The sequence below is a fragment of the Lasioglossum baleicum genome, chromosome 11, assembly GCF_051020765.1.
Source record: "Lasioglossum baleicum chromosome 11, iyLasBale1, whole genome shotgun sequence".
NCBI lineage: Eukaryota > Metazoa > Arthropoda > Insecta > Hymenoptera > Halictidae > Lasioglossum > Lasioglossum baleicum.
The window spans coordinates 14,235,838-14,255,721 of NC_134939.1; the positions used below are offsets into that span (position 1 = coordinate 14,235,838).

Below are 19,884 nucleotides of genomic sequence, written 5' to 3' on the forward strand. Positions count from 1 at the left end.
ATATGATCTAAGGTTCTAACTATTCCGTTAGTACAAGATATTGATACTGTGGTGCTATTGTTGCAATGTAAATCGGACGTCGGACGGGTGGAATAGATGATGTAGAAATCAGCGATTATAACGGTTTTTAGTACTCAAATTTGTGAAGTACATAAGGTAAATATCTCGTAAATAGTGTAAAAAATTAAACAATTTTGAGATAAACACTTTATACTAGAACATCTGAATGACAGTTGTAAGTTATGAGTTATTGAACGAGCTCATGTCTGATCGTTCTAACAAGTATTTTTATAGATTCTCGAATAATTTCTACCTACATATTTAACTAAATACACACATTATTGATTTAACAGACGTGAAAATTCGCCTTTTGCATGTGCGTTTGTCGATATAGTTTTCACAGATTCGGTAGAAACTGACGTCACTAGACAGAAATCAATAACCGCACCAAACTCGATTCAAGTTCCGTTAATAAGTTTCATGAACCGGTAAGACTTTTATAATCTTTATATTATTCGTAAAGATAATTCTTATTGCTTAAAATTTTATTTAATATATTTGTCGATCTTATTTAGGTAATAACAAACAAGCACAATGATGTCGGATCGAAAAGCTGAACTGGAAAGGAAGAAGGCGAAGCTTCAAGCTATTAGAGAAGAAAAGGAGAGACGCAAGAGAGAAAAGGAAATGAAAGATGTAAAATATTTTATTTACATGCAATATGTATATTTTGATGTATTGTCTTTATATCTATCTATATGGTCTATATTAAGGTTGAGGAAGCTACGGTTCGTGCTGCTGGAACGGATAAAGATCACCGCAAGGAACTGGATGCTATGCTATCATCATTAGGTGTAGCTCCAGTGTCAGGTTAGCAAATTTATTTTATAATTTATTCAAAGTTGTATCTTTCATGCTTGAATGTATTTGCAGATGTATTATCCAGTTTATCTAGTATGAATTCACTAACTCCAGAACAAAGCGCTAATGCTACTCCTGATGCTAGCTTACAACCATCTAGTATAAATTCTGCTCAAAGGTATTTCATTGTTTCTTGAATATGTATATTTTGTTTTCAGTATTCTCATATGTATTTTATAATGTAATTAAATGTTTCACTTGTAGCAGTGCAGGAAGGAGAAAAAACCGTGAACTTACTATTGTCTCTGTGGCACATACTAATATTCCACCAAAGGAACCAGTGCTCTATAACAAACAAACTCAAACAATTCAGACAACGCACACATCTCATGACGGTGAGTGATTGTATTTATCTTATAATCTATATCTATATACTACACTATGTGTTGATTCTTGTAAAGTTAAGAATATGTTTAATTACTAGAGAACAAGATTTGTAATGTACATTGCAATAATACTGATTAAAGGAAACAATTACTATGTACAGGGTGTTTCACCAGATATATTACCACCTAGATTTTCGTCATTATTATTATTCGTAGCTCAGAATGTTTATATGCATAAGGTTGAATGGTATAGAGAGATGAATACTTTGGTGTTGTGAGTTTTTTTGTAGGTGGACGTGTAGAAGAGATATGAAGGTCATCAGTATTTTTCTTTTTCGAAATGGGATCGTATGTTTTTTCCTGCACCAATCGATAAAGCTTCATATTCTCTAAAAAAAACCTATTTATATCGAAAACCATTAGTTAAGGAAATATTTTATTCTTAGTGTTGTTACGAAATCACAACTCTCTTGATAATGTTACGAATTCAAATACCTTATGGTTATTTTTACATGATTTGTTATCGCATATTCGACAAACAATGTGGCTCCAACAGGATGGTTGTCCTGCGCATTATGATAGAATAACAAGAAATGCATTAAATCAAATGTTTCCGAATTGTTGGATAGGACAAAGTGGTCCCATTCATTTTCTGGCAAGATCACTTTTTCTTATGGGCTACAATTGCTGATATGAAAGATCGTATCATCATTGAATGCAATAACATACCACCGGTTTGATTAGATAATGTAAAACAATCATTACTTTCTCGATTCAGAAAATGTCGTGATGAAACTGTCGCCACATTGAACCTTTTTTTGTGAATAAAATCATTACAACATTATTAAGGGAGTCGTGATTTCATAACAACATTAAAACTAAAATATCTCCTTAACTAATGGTTTTTCGATATTAATAGGTTACCACTTTTTTGTAGAGAATATGAAGCTTCATCGATTGGTGCAGGAAAAAACATACTGCTACACGTCCACCTACAAAAAACTCACAACAGCAAAGTATGCATCTCTCGAAACCATTCAACCTTATATAAACATTCTTCGCTACGAATAATAATAATGACGGAAATCGAGGTAGTAATATCTGGTGAACCACTCTGTATATGTGTATACAGGGTGAGGTGAGGCACCTAAGACTTACAGTTTCAGGCAGAAAATGGGGTAATTATTGTGACAGAGAAGTTTTTGTCTCTAGGTCTTATTTTTCGATATTTCAAGATCTTCGCCGTTTTTTAAATGGAACGACAAATTTTGATTAGTGTAACATTATAGTTAATGAAAAAACAAATTCAATCATGTACATATAATATGTATGATAGGATCATCCAGTGACTTTTGAAGGAGGTATTCTTCAAACAGCATAACTTAACATACGGAGACCATGTTCTCCTTCGAAGGTAATTTGAAGCTCAACATATTATACATGGTTGAATTTGTCTTTTCATTAGCTATAATGTTACACTAATCAAAATACGTCGTTAAAATATCGAAAAATATGACCTAGAAAAACAAAAATTCTCTGTCACAACAATTGCTCCACTGAACCAAACATTTTCTTGTATTACTAAAAACAATAGAGATATTTTCGGTGTAAGTCTTAGGGGTGCCTGACCCTGTATAAATACATATATACATACATATGTATATTACTATACATTGTATATGTACATATATACACACGTAAATACACACACATATGTATAAATACAAACACACATACAGAGTATGTACCACCAAAAGAGGGATGCATTTTTTAAGAACTAATTTTATATTTTGAAATATTGTTTCATAAAATACGAGGTGCAAGTGAAAAAATAATTATTTTGTAGTATTGTGCCTACCTCAAATGATTGCCTTTTCCTGTGTAAATATTGATATGCATAAAAGCATGAGACAGATAGAAATTCAAAAATATGAATGTATAAAATAATATGCGTCATTTTAACATATAAAATCAATCCTCTAAAGAGACAAAACATTCAATTATTTACAGTTGTATGAAAAAACTGCTAAAGATGAAGAAATTTTTCTAAGCACCTTTTTTTATAGTATTTCAAGTTCATTGGTTTTTTTTTAAATGCAACTATGTATGTCATCTTCGTTACATATTCTTACAGTATAAGTAGAATATAGAACAACAATATATTTAAACAGAATTCTGTTTATCTGACCTTATGATATTTATACATATGTACTTAAATTCTCTATTATTATTGAATAGTTACTGACTCTCATTTCTAAGAACAAGCAGTTCCTTTCCTTTTTGATAAAAAATATACCATATATACTTTATATACGTATTTACGTAAATATAAATTAAATAACTTCAAATATATTTTAAGGTTATGAACGGTAATATAAAGTTTTAAATTGAAATTCGTTGAATTTCTGAAATACATACAATGAATTAATGAAAAAAATAAGAAATGTTAATGTATCATTTATTCTAAGGTTTCATTGATGTAACAATGTGATGGGCTCAGATTTCATAGGTTTCAGAAATAGATAAAAACAAATATAATATACATCTAAATATATATACTATATCTATAATATATACTATATCTATAATATACAATTCAACCACTATGGTTGAATTTTTCCATGTACTTACATACACATAAAAAGCATTGAAATTTTGTAGAAGATTGTTGTAGAATTGTAGAATTTGTAGAAGATGTTATATAAGTTATATATGGTTTTTAGCTAGTATCATTTTGTCCTGAGCAATTTTTTCACATGACTGTAAATGAAAATCTTTAAACATTCCAATTTAACATAAACATCAATCTGTGTGCGTGTGTGTATATGTATATGTACATGTATACATATATGTATAATGGTATCCTACTGTAATCTGAAATGTATTTAAAAGATTAAAACATATTGTAAATGAAAAATTTAGTAGAAAATATTAAAAATTTGTTTTTCATTAGTTACAGCTTTAAAACGTTTTTCAATGGTATATTGAAATGGTATATGGTTCTATTATACAATTTACTTTTATCATTCCTTTGATCAGTTTTCAATTTTATATGTCTCAACTTTTAGAAACATTCCTTTATGGATTCATATAGAATACGCTGTATACAGTGATACAATACATGGTTTACATAATTAGATGCATAATGATTTAGTTACATTTCATTCTCTCACGATTTTAAACCTTTGTAATCTAATTTTAACTATGCCACGTTTGATAAATAATATTATCGTCTAAACATTAGATTTACCACAATGTGCACTAACAAGGGAATATCAGAGACCGATACACTTCGATTTAGATGAAAAATTTTGCATAAATATTTATTCGATCTATCTAATCTAAGAAGATAGTTGTGATTCGTTCATGCCCGTTTTACACTTTAACAGAGATATCAACCCTTTTATCCGAATTGCCCTCTCTACACATATACGTGTTTATAAGTCGTAAACAACAAAAGATATCAAAGAACAGTTGGAATAAAAATTATACCGTTTCTTGAGAGCTATAACGCTGCGTGTAAGATTTTTTTTGAAAAAGTCATTCGTCAATTCAATTTTCGAGAAGAATGATTTTTTCGAAAAAATTTACACCATTCTCTGATATCTTTTGTTGTTTACGACTTATAAACATGTACATATATGTGTAGGAAGGGCGGTTCGGATAAAAGAGTTGATATCTCCCTCAAAGTGAAAAACGGACACGAACGAATTACGACTATCTTCTTAAATAGGTCTAATAAATATTTATGCAGTTTTACCAAAATCTGAGTGTATCAGTCCCTGATATCCCCTTGTAAGTGAATATGTATTAACATGTTGAACGCTGCGCCGCGTCACACAGTCGGGTATTTGACCCTAAAAGACAGTAAAAACTATTCTAGTATGGGGGGTAGTGTCCCTGGTACAAAACCACACGATTGTATATTGCCAGTTTTCTCCGTTTTCTTTTCTAATTTATTTATTTATACAGGTCGCATCAACATTTAGATCAGTAGCGACCACAAGAATTTGTACATAATGATTACAAAGCAGAATCCTTATACATAGACATAGTTATAAGTACATGATGGGGAAATCAGTTCGCAGTTGTTACTACCATAATTACAGAGTGTGGTAAATATTTGTGGATTTTAGAAAGAAATAGGATAACTTGGGAGATGTTCTTATCATTACTGAGCGCATTCACTTAAATTGCTAGGGATAGCCAAGTGACATTGAAACAGCGTACTTGTTAAAATCCACAAGGGCATTTCTAATATCTCCCCTATGGGATTGTCGAGTAAAAGGGGTCAATGCCCTTTTACTTTACAATCACGTTCACACAAGTAATTTACTCGCGATAAATATAAAATGGTTTCCATATATCCATTTTGTTTATAAACGTCGAATGAAATCCTCACAAATGCAAGTATGTATCCACAAAAATGTATACATATACATTTATGCAATATGCGTTCCGGGATCGCGCACAACTAATTCGCGTTTGATGCACGTAAATTTGACCAGTTGATTTTTTACTTTGTTACTAATTAGTTACTTTTCCCCCATAACTAGTTACTTACTAACAAAAGTAGTAATGTACTACATATACATACATATAGGTGAGCTCGTATTCTCTTTCCGTGCTTATGCGAGTCGAAGCGCGGTACAAAGTGGGGGTAGCGGCTCGAATGCACTGATATATACATATACAGGGTGTCCCACGTCTCACGTAACACTTTTCACGATTTTTCAACGATTTTTCAACTTTTCACGAGTTTCAAAAAAATATTTTAAACGAAAGTCGATCAGTTTTCGATTGGCTATACATTGCAATAAAAAAGTTCGAAAGTTTTCTTTTTAATTATTGCCAAGGCCATCTTCATTTTTTGGAATGGTACTTCAAGGTCATCCGAAGGTCATGGTATACTAGGTCGTTGAATTCGTCTTGATACGGGCTATAATACTGTTAAGCCAAAAATACTAAACGAGAAGAACGTTTAGTCGTAATCAAAAGTCTCTCTCTTTCCTTTAAATATTCCCATAAAATTTCATGTTTTTCGCAACATCCACGTTAAGCTGGCACGTCTTCCCCTTGTCCGATCAAGTTCATCTTTTGCAGGAATTATTTTCTTATTCAATGGCACAATTATAGTATTCTACCCTAATGTGGCACACCTTCCCGACGTCCGATTGATCTAAAACTTTGGATATATCATTTTTTCATGGAATGGAACAATATTGGGGGGAAGGGTGCTCAAAATTTCATTGTCGAAAAATAAGGTACACCCTAATAAGTATACTCTAACATTCCACACTACGACCATAGTCTGATCACGTATTAGTATGGTCATCAGAGAGGGGGTACATCATATCACCGTGATTCCCCTCACCTGGTAGCACTGGGCCCCACAAACTCTTGCTTCCCCCACCAACGTTTCTTCCGTGCAGAGCGCACCTTTGTCGCGTTCGCTGTTCGCTAGTGTTTCGTGTTTTCGTTGCCCCACCGTAACGGCGCTTACTGGAATAGTGATTGCTACTTTTAAAAGCCACATTTTCAAATTGATCTTTTTAGAAATTTTCTCGATTTATAATGAAAATCGTAACACGAAGGAAAAGTTTATATGTATATTATAATTTTTATTTTTAGCGAAAAGCTAAACTTTTACAATAGAGATTACAAAGGATTAAAATGTACTGAAATGAAAATTGACCAATTCATGGCATAGTTATGATTTAAAATATGTTTCCTTTTGGGTGTAACTAAATATTTTATACTGATAATAACCTGTCAATGTATCCATTGAATATGGTAAAGTGGGTGGTGTATATGGAAATATATGTATAATTCAAAACTATATGCCATTAGAGATATTCTACTGTTTTTATAATACATATACCAAGAATTAACATTGTTGTATAGTGTTTTAATTAATGAGACCTATTGATTCTAATGTACAGTTAGGCGCATTATTACAATTTGGTTTACTTATAACTATAATTGTATTATGATAATAGTAAGAAATGAATTCACTGTTATATTGGGTTTTACAATTAATTATAGTTCATGAGGAAACTTACATATTCTTACAATGTTTACATATAAGAATGGCATGTTATTTATTTGCAACATTGCTGTCACTTTATTTCTCGATCGCGTGTGTACTAACTTTTGTTGAATTATCAACAATTTTCAACACTTTTTAAACAGACAAAATTATTACGAAATAAATTTTTATTTACCCCACCATAGACTCATCAATATTACAATATATTTAAAAATTCGAATATTGTATGTTTAAGTTCTCAAAATTGAATTTATAGAAAATAGTAGGAAGTGTAGCAGTAGACACAAATAACGCTCACTCGACACGTAATTGGGTTATGGTTATGGATACAAATATTGTCTTTCCTGGTGGTGGCAACTATGTTTGTTTATATTTCATATTTCCATTCGCAATTTCAGTTAGTTTCATTGCTGTTTTCAATTTTTAACTTGTTTAACTACTAAATGTTTTGTACTATGAACATATAGTATGCAATAAGAGTCTGCGCGATCTTTACTATTTATATTCCCTTTTTCATACCACCTACTTTACTGTGAGTTTCTTATGAAAACATAAAATTTGGAGAAAAAACTCTTTTAAAAATAGTTTATTAGTTTAAATATGACACATGTATATGTACACGTCACACGTATACCTAGTTGTGTAAATTTTAAATTTCCATCATAAACATGGGATACATTCCATGTTATATGTATACAATATCCTGTTATCTAACTGATTTTGCGGTATTATTAAATGTACGCGTATCCCATTGTCTTGCAATACAATCGATCAAATCAACCGGTGTTGGACACAAGGACTGTCCGCATCTTCTTCCGCATACACCATCTACTCCTCCTGTTCAACATCAACACCAACTCACTCTTACTCCGCAGGCTACTTTGAGATTGACTGGTGGCGTCCCAGGAAAGGTGGGTCTGCACCAAACTACCTATGTATGTTCTGTCATCTTTTTATTACCTTTTCTTTTAATTGTTGTACAACAGTATATGATAGAGGTAGATACTTGTTGTCCATGTTCAAAATTAATGGTTGTTGAATTAAATATGAGGTTACTCTTTATCTTTATATAGATGCACAGCTTTATCTTAATATATATTATATACTATGATACATATACTAGCATCTGTTATCAAGAAAAGAATGATTTTCACTTAAGTCATATTAATTCTACAACCATAATTATATTGAAAATGGCGTACATGGAAATACATGTGTGTGTGTGTATAGAGTACATATAGAGATTATATCTTTGAAGTTGTCATGATGAATTGTTTTTGTTCGTACACGTATACGTATGAATAGGTATATATCTATATACAATATGAATATCAATTTTTAAACTCCATGGAAAGTTCGTTACATGTTAAGTCAGTTTTCAAAGTGAACTGAATTAATGATTGGAAGTTTAAGATTTCATTTTTTAAGAAATCAAGTAAGCGTTACATTATATTATCCTCTCAAAAAATTTATTTTAAACCGGAAAACTAATACTAAAGCCAAAGTTCGCGATAAGCAAGTTTGACGATAATGTAGAGTGTGGAGAATATGAATAATTTTCTTTTTGGGCTAGTCCAATGATTCCAAGCTTCTTAATAGACAGCGGATTTTATGTATTTATTGTATACAGGGTGTCCAAAACCACTCGTCCAGGGGTGTTAACTTCTCAGATAAGCATATTCGGTAAAAATGTTTGGAATAAAAGTTGCAGGGATTAATGGAGGACATATGCCCATGACCTGGTATTTGACCTTCGGATCCATTGTCAAGGTTATTTGGAGGTCAGCACGTATTTTTTAAATGGGAACCCCTACTTTTGATTACGGATTCTGAAAGAGCTCGAAATTTCACGTTCAGATATGTACTTATGTCCTAGATTAAAATGACTGGGTTCCCATTTTTACCGAATATGCTTATCTGAGAAGTTAACACCACTGGACGGGTGGTTTTGGACACCCTGTATATGCCTAAAATGAGTAGGTGCAACTTAAAATAGTAAAAACTTTAGAAGAATTTAAATTTTTCAATACTGTTATATTTTATTTTCAATCTATAAAACACATTTTGAAAGAAAATAAATTTCTATTTCGCTGCAGCTTGTTGCAATTTCGGTAGAACATTTTTATTTTGCATAAACATCCGCTGTATACTTATTAATCTTTTGTTCAAATGTGTCGGAAATACATTAAATTTTAAAGTTGCTTTTGCAGTGGATTTCGATGCTTGTCTTTCGAACTGGTTTTAATATTCTAAGCAAGCAATAGCTTTTTCATTTTTTGAGGCCTAACATGATAAAACTTTCAGTTATTATTCATTAAAACATCTGACGATCATTCTGCTAGAGTTTCCATAATTCAATTAACACATATAGTATTACCTGCATTTCATACTTTTACTTGTGCACTATCGCTCGTAAGTGTTTAGGGACTCTCAATAAGAGCATAAATCATATAAAAACTCAGGAAAAATGTGAAAATATTTATTTTTTATGTATGGTACATCCACACATACATTTAAACATCGTCTACAGATTATTATTGTAACTGCACCGTAATAAACAGTTTGCGATAACGACAACCCGGCCAAGCGCAGGTAGAGGGTAGTAAAACTAATCCGATATAATGGGTGTGTCTATACATATGTATAATTGAACTGCATTTTAGATAAGTATTTAATTTTATTCCTATTGTTTTTGGGTAACATAATTCTGTACCAATAATATATGAAAAGAGGAATGCCTAAACACTTATGAGCGATAGTGTAAGTATATTTCCATGTGCAATGTGTATTTGTTTGCATAAAAAATGAGCTTCTAACTTGCTTCACATAATTTGATTATATACATATACTAACAGTTTATAAAATTTATGTAATATATTAACTTTAGGCGTCCTGTTTGTTGGGAAAGTTTGGAAATTATTATCACAACAAAAATCGATATACCTTGACTCATGCGTGCTAGTTCTAAATTTATCAAACGAGCAAATTGAGTGTCGTTGATGCTTTTTTCATTTGATACATATGAATATGTGTAGACATTTTTGGTATTTTAAGGGTAGTAGTTACATACATATGACACATTAGAAATTTAGTTTTTCAATATATTTTTCACTATTTCAATGAAAGTTTGACATTAACAAATGTCACTGGGACGATTATTGTTTTTCCTTTGCTGTAGTGCACTAGGCGCTGTTACTGGATGTTTTAAGAAAGTTTATTCTATATAACATTTTTGAGAAACTTATGGGGGTGGGCATAAGTGTGACAAGGGATGTAAGTGAGATATTAATTAATATTATTTACATTTAAGGATCCATTGGTAATTATTCCTATAATAAATCCTTTCTAAGTGTTTCATTATTCTACTATACATATAGGCAGTAAATAACATATCAAATTGAACTGTGTGGTAAAGCGTGTTTAAAAGAAAGTGTTGAATTGTGTTAAAGGTTGAAAGTTGAAACAATAGTAAACAGAACATGTTTCAATAATATGTTTAAGAAGCATCGAATATGTATGTTTCCTCTTACATGTAGGAATCACAGCACCGCACGATATACGAGAGAATTAAAACCTATTCAAATATTCACCTAACTACATTCAGCAGAGAAATTCTTTTTTAATACAACCAACACATCTAACCCTTCTTAATATTCGTTGCAACAAATTTTTGCAAGGAATAAACAATTTTTATAAATGCAAAAATATTTTTTTCAAATTACTTTGGAGTAATACAGACTCCTAAAGAGAAACTGCTTACAAGTGTTAATTTATTTTTGTTTGTTTTTAATTTTTGAATTTTAAATGTACACGTGTGTCTCATAAGACAATATGAGACAATCTAGATATGTATCGAGCGTTTTTCTTTATCTTTTTTTTATAAATATTGAATTATTACTTTCCTTTTTGAAGATGTATGGTCTGAGTGTAGAGAGGTGCGTGCAACTAGTGTAGCGCATTCTTACGAGATTGTAACTAAGTGAAATTTTTTTCCCTCCCCTTCTCAGCTCATGCATTCGACTATTACGGTAAGTTATGATTTCTCTTGGTTTTCAACGAGTTTAAGGTTCACATTTAGGTTTAGCTTCATTCCGTTTATTCATCGGGATTAATATTGTAAAAATCTATGGAAATAACGAATACGTGTAAAAGTAGTCGGAGAATGCACTCTCTCTGTTTTTCGCATTACGTAAATCTATAGTATTGATACTAAAGAGAGCAAAAGTATTAGCTTTGACATTTAGACGAGACTCGGTCAACTGTATAGAAATGTAAAATGACTCTCCACCCAGGACCTAATATATCTTTGCTATCTTATGAATTGCTTCATACCTTTCAGCTCTATTACTCTTTTTGTTCATCTATTTCCACTGGGTGTACTTATTTACTTCAATGTATCGTATCCGTTACTCTTTAAGCGCTTATCTGACATCCCGACTCTCAAACGAAACTGTTTCAGCATTTAGAGATTTATAAGGATTTGATAACACTTTTAGTTCTAATAGTGTTTCCTGACCATACACATTTTTACGATGAAATGATAAGCTTCTTTTTTCTATTTCAATAGGAAAATTGCAAGTAGCAATAGTGAGCTTTTCTTTAAATCTAACAATTTAGTTTCCAGAAAAACTCCAAGATCTGTACATTATTATAATGTACCTAATGTATCTGACAATAGAAGTATGTACACGATTGAGCTATTTATATGAAACTCCAAATTAATTGTGTGCTACATACATATATCTAAATATGTATATCTATTGACTTATGCGTTTAGAATAAATGTTATTATACCTGATTGATGATTGATATTATTACAAATTATGCATTATTTCAAAGAAAGTTAAAAGTCACGTTACGTTATTCTTTGAACAAGCAGGTAGAGGTTCTGTACTTTCCATGTTCAGTCTTTTTCCTAAATTTATGGTAACTGTTTGAAACAGGGATTGTCTGAAATGTTAAATATGTAGTGAATGAATATCCATTGGCAAATCTTGTCACAACTTAACGCACCTTCCAGAGTTCTCGGCGTGTCACACATGGTTATTTGGGAAAAGTTTTTGAATAGAACGGAATACTAACAATGGACAGGGTGTTATGGTGCCGGGGCAGGTCAACTTTGTGTGGCTGAATTAAAAAAAAAAACAATATTTTGGTGAAAGGTTCTATAGCTTCGGCTTTTAGTGTTGTCAAAGATATTAATTCTCTGTTGCTTATGAAGACTTCCAATTAATATAATAATGTACTTTAAAAACAAACGTGTCTTAACATCACAAAGTCGTGCAGTAAGAAAATTCATTAACGACATTTTCAAAACTGTTTTCGCTTAGACAGTATTTACATCGAGTTGAATTATAATAATAAGTTTAGTATATTGTTCATTAGTACATTTTTCCAAGAATATATCTCGAAGAATAGTTCAAATCTATTATACTTATGTACAGTTAGGAGCGAAACTGATCACGCACACTTTAAATCGGAATAACTTTTTTATGAATGGACCAGACGACTTGAATTTCTCTGTAAGGCTAGAAGAATTAGTTTAGCAAATGACGTCTAAAAAATATTTTAAAAAATGCGTTTGGTCGGAATTGCGAAAAAAAATAGTAAAAATTGATTTCTACTACCTTTTTAGCTGAGCCAATAACGAAAATTTAAAAGATGTGTTTGTTCAACTCGTATAAATTATATACGTTCTGAAAATTTCATTGAAATTGGTTAATTGGGATTTACGAGTTATAATATTAAATATTATACGAGTAGACCAAACACACATCTTTTAAATTTTCGTTACTGGTCCAGCTAAAAAAGTTGTAAAGATCAATTTTTACTATTGTTTCTCACAAATTCCGATCAAATGCATTTTTGCTACATATTTTTCACAAGTCATTTACTAAACTTATTCCTCTGGCCTTACAGAGAAATTCAAGTCCTTTGGTCCATTCATAAAAAAGTTATTCCGATTGTGTGTGTGATCAGTTTTGCTCCTAACTGTATATGAATTTTATGCTCCATATGTAGACAGCGAATCTTTATGCAAAATAAAAATTTTCCGCTTGAATTGCAACAATCTGGAGTGAAATAGAAATTTACTTTTTCTCTTAATATCTTTAATAGGTTGAAAATAATATAACAGTATATATTTAAAATCTTCTAATTTGTTTACAACTCTAAATTACACCTACTCATACTTGTTATAAATTCATAATATCCGCTGTCTATTCATACGTTTGAAAAAAAACGAACAATATAAATTTTAAAGAAAAATGTATCTGTGAAAAAAAAATTTTGGTCGGAGATGTCAGTTCAATTATTTCAAATGTTTCAATTTCAAGAACTCATTCTCTTACATCTTTATTTATATATATTTTTCATTATTATAAAATCTTATTTAAACAATTTTCACACATTGCGTTCAATCTCGAATTCATTTTGAAAAATAATGCTATTTTGTTAGGTTCGAAATGAAATATTGGTCTTGTCATACTAAAATAATAATGCCAACAATTTCATTTATAATAAATGACGACGAGCTTAAAGCAATTGGGATTTCAAGGAGAATATATATTTTTATACAATAATTATTTAGCTTTTTAGCTGTACAATATTAAAAGTATGAATCTTCTGATGTAACATTGAAAATTGAAATCGTCATGAAAAGTTTGAATATTCTTCGTAAATCCTTTTAGAGTTTAGAGCATCTTGTTGAGGAACATATTAGCGTTAACGGGGTATACTACAATATATGCATGTTCATAGATGCATTTACAATGATTTATTAAATATTGTTATTTCATTCTTTCTAGTTAATTGTTGATGTATCTTGCATGGCATACGAGAAATTAGTAATAACTGCATTTTCTGCATTATTTCAAGTGACATTGACTAAAGCAATGAGAGAAGTTCGTATTTTTACGTACATATATTTATATAAGCATATGTACATTGACAATATATTAGTAATCGTTGGTGCCTGAATGAATCTATACGATATACATCAATAACTTGCTGTGAAAGACATGGAATTAAAAAGAAACACAACTAACCTAATGAAAAACACAAGATTGATTGAGATTTTCTTTTCCCTCCTTCAAGACGAGTACAATCTAAATCCTGGTTTAGAATGGGAAGACGAATTCGCAGGTAGGTAATCCTCTCTAGAGATGATTTACTCTGCCTATTTATATCACGTATATATATGTGAATTTGATTCATTTTACGATGATGCGTTTTCAAAGTAATTTACGTTGAATTTTTCTTTCTCTCTTTAAATTGTTATCTCCACATGCACTGAAAGGAGGGAACCCATATATCTTTAATTTACATTAAATATTGCTTGTTGAATTATTGGGTAGTTTCTATGATTTGTTATATAACTGTAAAAATTTTAGCTTTACTGTTTATGCATGCTTAGATAGTATATGTATACATATACATACATATATATATATATACATATTTATAGTTTTATCATTTACCATTCGACTCTTCTTACTGCAAAGCATGAACAAAGCCATATGATAAATTACTGCCAACATTTTCGTTTCCTTTCTTATCTAAATAGTACTGTGATCGAAAGATGTAGAATCTGATTATAACTTCGCACTGTTTCTTTAGCATTTATTTTTCTTACGTAAGTTTATACATCCACTTGATGCTGCATGAGACTTGGGAAGTTGCGTTAATTTACCTCCACTCCTTTTTATATTTGTATTCTTATACATACGTTTCTTTCTGTTTGAATATTGGGTACCGATGTTGGAAAAATACTTTCAATGAACATTACATTTTAATACAATTTTTTACTTACATCCGTTAAAGTAATGATCGACGAGCTGTCTTTTCCTTCAGAGTTCATTCTTTTATTCCACTTATATATTTAATGCTACAAACTAAGGGTGGAGAGATACTGTTTTAGAACATTTTTATAATTGCAATTGTTTGAAATACGTTTGATTTATACATATAATCCACCAACAAGCAGTCCACCTTCTTCTGTTACTAATATCAATGCATGCGATCCAATTTGATGATTGCTTTCTCCAGTTTTCTCTAATGAATTATCCTCTTATTATTTGGATAGAACTTTTATAGAAACTTTGAGAAGAGAGTTGCATCCCATATGTTTAAATTCAACGCTTGTGCAATTTTTTTGTTTTTGTAAATCCTTTTCTTTTCCGTTTACGTTTATATTACTCTTTATTACGCAGATTTTATTACATAAATTGCGAAGTTGATTATCATCAATGTAATGTTACAAGCCCTATTATAGTAGCTAAACAAACCGACCGCGTTATTTATTTTAGATAGTCGTTTTTTCTGTACGCATATTTATACGTTTTTGTACCAGTTAGTGAATGCAGCTACGTTACGGATTGGTATAGCTTTTATAAGATAACATAAGAGATGAGGGATAAGACAGGTTACAAAATAGGGATTGAAACTATTAAGTAGGGTATAGTTGCCAGTGGTAGATATATTGAAGTTAGGACATTTGTGGCGGAACCAGCTTATTCACCACAGTTTTGACATTTGATGATGGCCAAGCTGAAGATGAAGAGAACAGTTTGCCGCATATGGATGGTTTCCAAAGTAAGCTTCCACCTGGGATTCTTCCGCATGGTTTGCCACAAGTGAAAGAAGTGCAGCCCGCCGTTACGCAAGTGGAGCAAGAAAAAGAAAAAGAGATTCCTAAAGAAGGTAAATTCTTACATTTATAGTGGCAGATGTATACTTACGAACACTTTCAATTTGTTAAGCTCCTATGTATACAGTAAAGTGTCCCAATCTAATTGTAAGCGCGACGGAGATGACCGTCCCAAGTCAGTTCGCCTACCCCTTCCACTGGGGGGCAACCCCGCGAGGGGCAAAGGAGCTCGAGCGCGTACTACATCGATGTGAACCACTACTAATCCAATTACAAAACTTCGTTATTTTTCATTATTTTTTTATCGGAGTTTGACCAAAATATTCGTGGCATTTTCCACATGAAAATGATACCAAATATGATATAGTTCCGATGATATTTACTTGTATAATGAACGACGAAAGTTCCGAACGCAAGGAAGAACAGCGTAGGGGAAATTCATTGAAATTCTTTCCCATACGCTTTCCTTCTTTGCATCAGAAACTTGCATCGTTTATTGCACAAGTAAATATAATAGGAATTATATCATATTTGGAGTGATTTTCATTTGAAAATGCCACGAATATATTGGTCAAACCCCATAAAGAAATAATGAAAAGTAAAGAAGTTTTGTTAGTGGAATAGTTATGTTTACACTTCTCGGCGACCGAGGCCTCTCGAGCTTCGCTGTCCTTTATGTACTACGTTTGACGCGATCGACGCGGCCACAAAAAATAGTATGCGGTCCCGATCTATGTCACAGCATAGAACCGAGAATCGGCTTAGATTGGGACTTTACTGTAGCGTGCATTTTGACTAAATACTTTCTGAAATATCTCATGGGATTGAAAATATTAAAGCTTGCTTTTCACAATTATCTATTATGTGGGCCCCTACTGAAAATGAAGAAAATACATGTTATAGAGAATAGATGTTATTATGGATAAATCGTTTATATGACCTTTAAAACTCGTAAGAAGGGTGGTTTTAATGTAAAAAGCGCGAATTACAATATCTGTTATTTTAAACCAAACAAATTTTTCTTTATGCATTTTATATCATTTTCATATCTGCAAAAGTAACAGCAGTAACAAAGCACCAGGAATAATACAGAATTTCGGTTAAACGGAACTCAGATAATCGAGACTCTACTGTATCTAAATCTGAAACAGATTTTGAAAATTGCCTACTGGCATATATTTTATCAAATATACTGATTTGCAGTACGAGAACTTAGTGAAGAGGAGAAACAAATGATTATATTGTCCGAAGATTTCCAACGATTTTTTGATCGCACTAGTCGTATTGTAGAAAGGGCATTAGGCGAATCAGTCGACATTTATACGGATTATGCTGGAAATATGGATGGAGAGGATGGAATGTGAGTACAAACCAAACATGATTTTATTCACAATATAAAAAATTTTATTCACGAAGTAATTTAATACAAGGACACATTTTAATGATTTATACATTAATATGATTTCCAGGGATGAGAAAAGCCACCAGCGTTTATGGTTGAATCGATCGTTCTTTTGTGATCGATGGTCTCGTAATCGATGTGTAACATCAATGGATTGGTCACCTCAATTTCCAGAACTCCTCGTAGCCTCTTACAACAATAACGACGATATTCCGAATGATCCAGATGGAGTTTGTTTAGTTTGGAATACAAAGTTCAAGAAAACAACGCCAGAATTTATTTTTCATTGTCAGTCCCCAGTTTTATCGGTCACGTTTGCTAAATTTCATCCGAATCTAATCTTAGGAGGAACTTATTCCGGACAAATTGTCCTCTGGGATAATCGAGTGCAAAAGAGAACCCCTATTCAACGAACTCCGCTATCGGCAAATGCGCACACAGTAAGTCAATTAAAGATTTTTCTAGCAATTTAAGAAATGTATCTCGATCTATTGATAGAACATCTCAATTGTTGTATTTTTAGCATCCCGTGTATTGCTTAAACGTTGTTGGAGCACAAAACGCACACAACTTGATAAGCATTTCAACTGATGGAAAAATGTGTTCCTGGAGTTTAGATATGTTATCGCAACCTCAAGAAAGACTTGAATTGACAACTAAACAGTCAAAACCCATCGCTTCTACTTGTTTAGCATTTCCACAAGGTGATGTTAATAATTTCGTTGTAGGCAGTGAAGAAGGAACTGTTTACTCAGGTAAGTAGTTACTTATTCGATTTACGTAGTTAGAAATCTATCCCGAAAATCTTTGGTGCAGAAAGATAATACATAGTCATTGTGTAGCAAAATGACATTAGTGGTTGGTGTAGAACAAGTTTTAAGCCGTAACTTTCCATTATAGCCAGGTTTGGTGGTAGAATTCGCCCCCGGCCCTATTTTAACCCTCGTGTAATGTTCCTGACAAAATATTGCAAAACCGTTCTCGGTCCCCATTCTTTGTACAATTTTACGTCGATTAACGTTTCGTGAAAAAAAATTGTGTAAAATGTTTTGAGTAATTAAGCTTCGAACTTGTATGTATATGTATACGCTTGTTGCGCAACCGGGATACCCGGGTAGCCGGATACATACATACACTCCTCAATCTGACGTTCAGATCATGGTATTACGATCATTTCTTGCCGAGATATAGCGAGTTAAAGGAAAAATGGAAATTGTGCATTTTTTAAGCATATTTTCAGAAACACTTGGTATATCGAAATGTTAATGAAATTGAAAAAACAAAAGGAGTGCCTTGAAGGGAAAGAAACGCTCTTTCTATTGCTTTTTTGCACAAGATTCTACGATAATTTTTTCTCTTTCTGGAGCCAGTTAAAGTTAAAAAGCCCATTTTTACTTCAATGTTGAATAACTCGAATAAAAAAAATCGCACAATATTCAACAACCATACAATTTACACAGGGAAGATAGCCCTTCCAAATGATATTAACGCGATTTAACAAAAAAATTTGTTGCCCCCCGTGTGATGTTCCAAAGTTGCACAAAATTTTTGTTAACCGTCAATGTTGTCTTCATCTCGCTATAACTTATTATAGTTGGTAAAAAACCAAGATAGTAACAATTTGAAACAGAGCATCTGAAACTAGAGGCTTCAGGCTTTCAAACCATTGTTTAAACACTAAAACGCAAATGTCATTTTCCTATGAATGTGGTACATTGATTGTGAATTTACTTTCATAAGTAAAAATCAAGTAAAATTAAGATACAATAAGAATGGAAAACCTCCGTTCTGCGATTCTTTCCACTCCATTTAATATGTCATTTTGATTTAGCTTGTCGTCATGGCACGAAAGCGGGAGTACTAGAAACGTATGAGGGGCATCAAGGACCAGTTACTGGAGTCAGTGCGCACGCGGAACAAGCTGGAATAGATTTTTCCCACTTGTTCTTAACATCGTCCATTGATTGGACAATTAAGTTGTGGAGTCTCAAAGAAAATAAACCTCTATACTCTTTCGAACATAATGGCGACTACGTATATGACGTAGCTTGGTCTCCAACTCATCCGGCGCTGTTTGCCGCTGTAGATGACTCAGGAAGATTGGATTTATGGAATCTTAATCAAGACACAGAAGTACCTACCGCCAGTATCATGATTGATGGGTGTCCAGCTCTTAACAGAGTTTCGTGGACTCCAAGTGGTTTACATGTAACTGTAGGTGACGATACTGGAAAAATTTGGGTGTATGACGTTCCTGAGGTAAGTTTGTTTTTCATTAAGTATGTACTATAGCTATACTTAAAAATAGTTAAAAATATACTCCAGTGATATGAATTAAACGCGATACAATAATGTGGGACTGTGCGTTCATATTCAGTTTCAAGGATTATGCCAAATTTTAGAGTAAAATGAAGAGCAAACTTTATTTATTACAAGTGGTTGATACTTATACTATTTTAAAATGATAATAATCGGGTGGGGGATGTTTACAGTGTGTCCGCACTTAAATGATACATACTATTAAGTCATTAAATATGGA

The 19,884-nt window shown here is 32.1% G+C and overlaps 1 protein-coding gene across 48 annotated transcripts in view; it reads left to right on the forward strand.

The window, feature by feature from the left end:
- Window positions 1–19,884, forward strand: part of Sw (cytoplasmic dynein 1 intermediate chain short wing) — a 21,627-nt gene continuing 1,743 nt past the window's right edge. The window contains exons 1-14 of one of the 48 annotated variants that reach the window (XM_076434018.1): window positions 1–156; window positions 395–488; window positions 576–696; window positions 774–870; window positions 934–1,039; window positions 1,126–1,256; window positions 8,094–8,231; window positions 11,304–11,324; window positions 14,392–14,439; window positions 15,820–15,996; window positions 17,147–17,303; window positions 17,413–17,785; window positions 17,869–18,100; window positions 19,177–19,604. In XM_076434018.1, the coding sequence (XP_076290133.1) occupies window positions 595–696; window positions 774–870; window positions 934–1,039; window positions 1,126–1,256; window positions 8,094–8,231; window positions 11,304–11,324; window positions 14,392–14,439; window positions 15,820–15,996; window positions 17,147–17,303; window positions 17,413–17,785; window positions 17,869–18,100; window positions 19,177–19,604 (2,010 nt within the window). In that variant the 5' untranslated portion in view covers window positions 1–156; window positions 395–488; window positions 576–594. The remainder of the gene's footprint in view (window positions 157–394; window positions 489–575; window positions 697–773; window positions 871–933; window positions 1,040–1,125; window positions 1,257–8,093; window positions 8,232–11,303; window positions 11,325–14,391; window positions 14,440–15,819; window positions 15,997–17,146; window positions 17,304–17,412; window positions 17,786–17,868; window positions 18,101–19,176; window positions 19,605–19,884) is intronic. The other 47 variants (XM_076434020.1, XM_076434021.1, XM_076434025.1 and 44 more) reach the window with 47 other exon arrangements.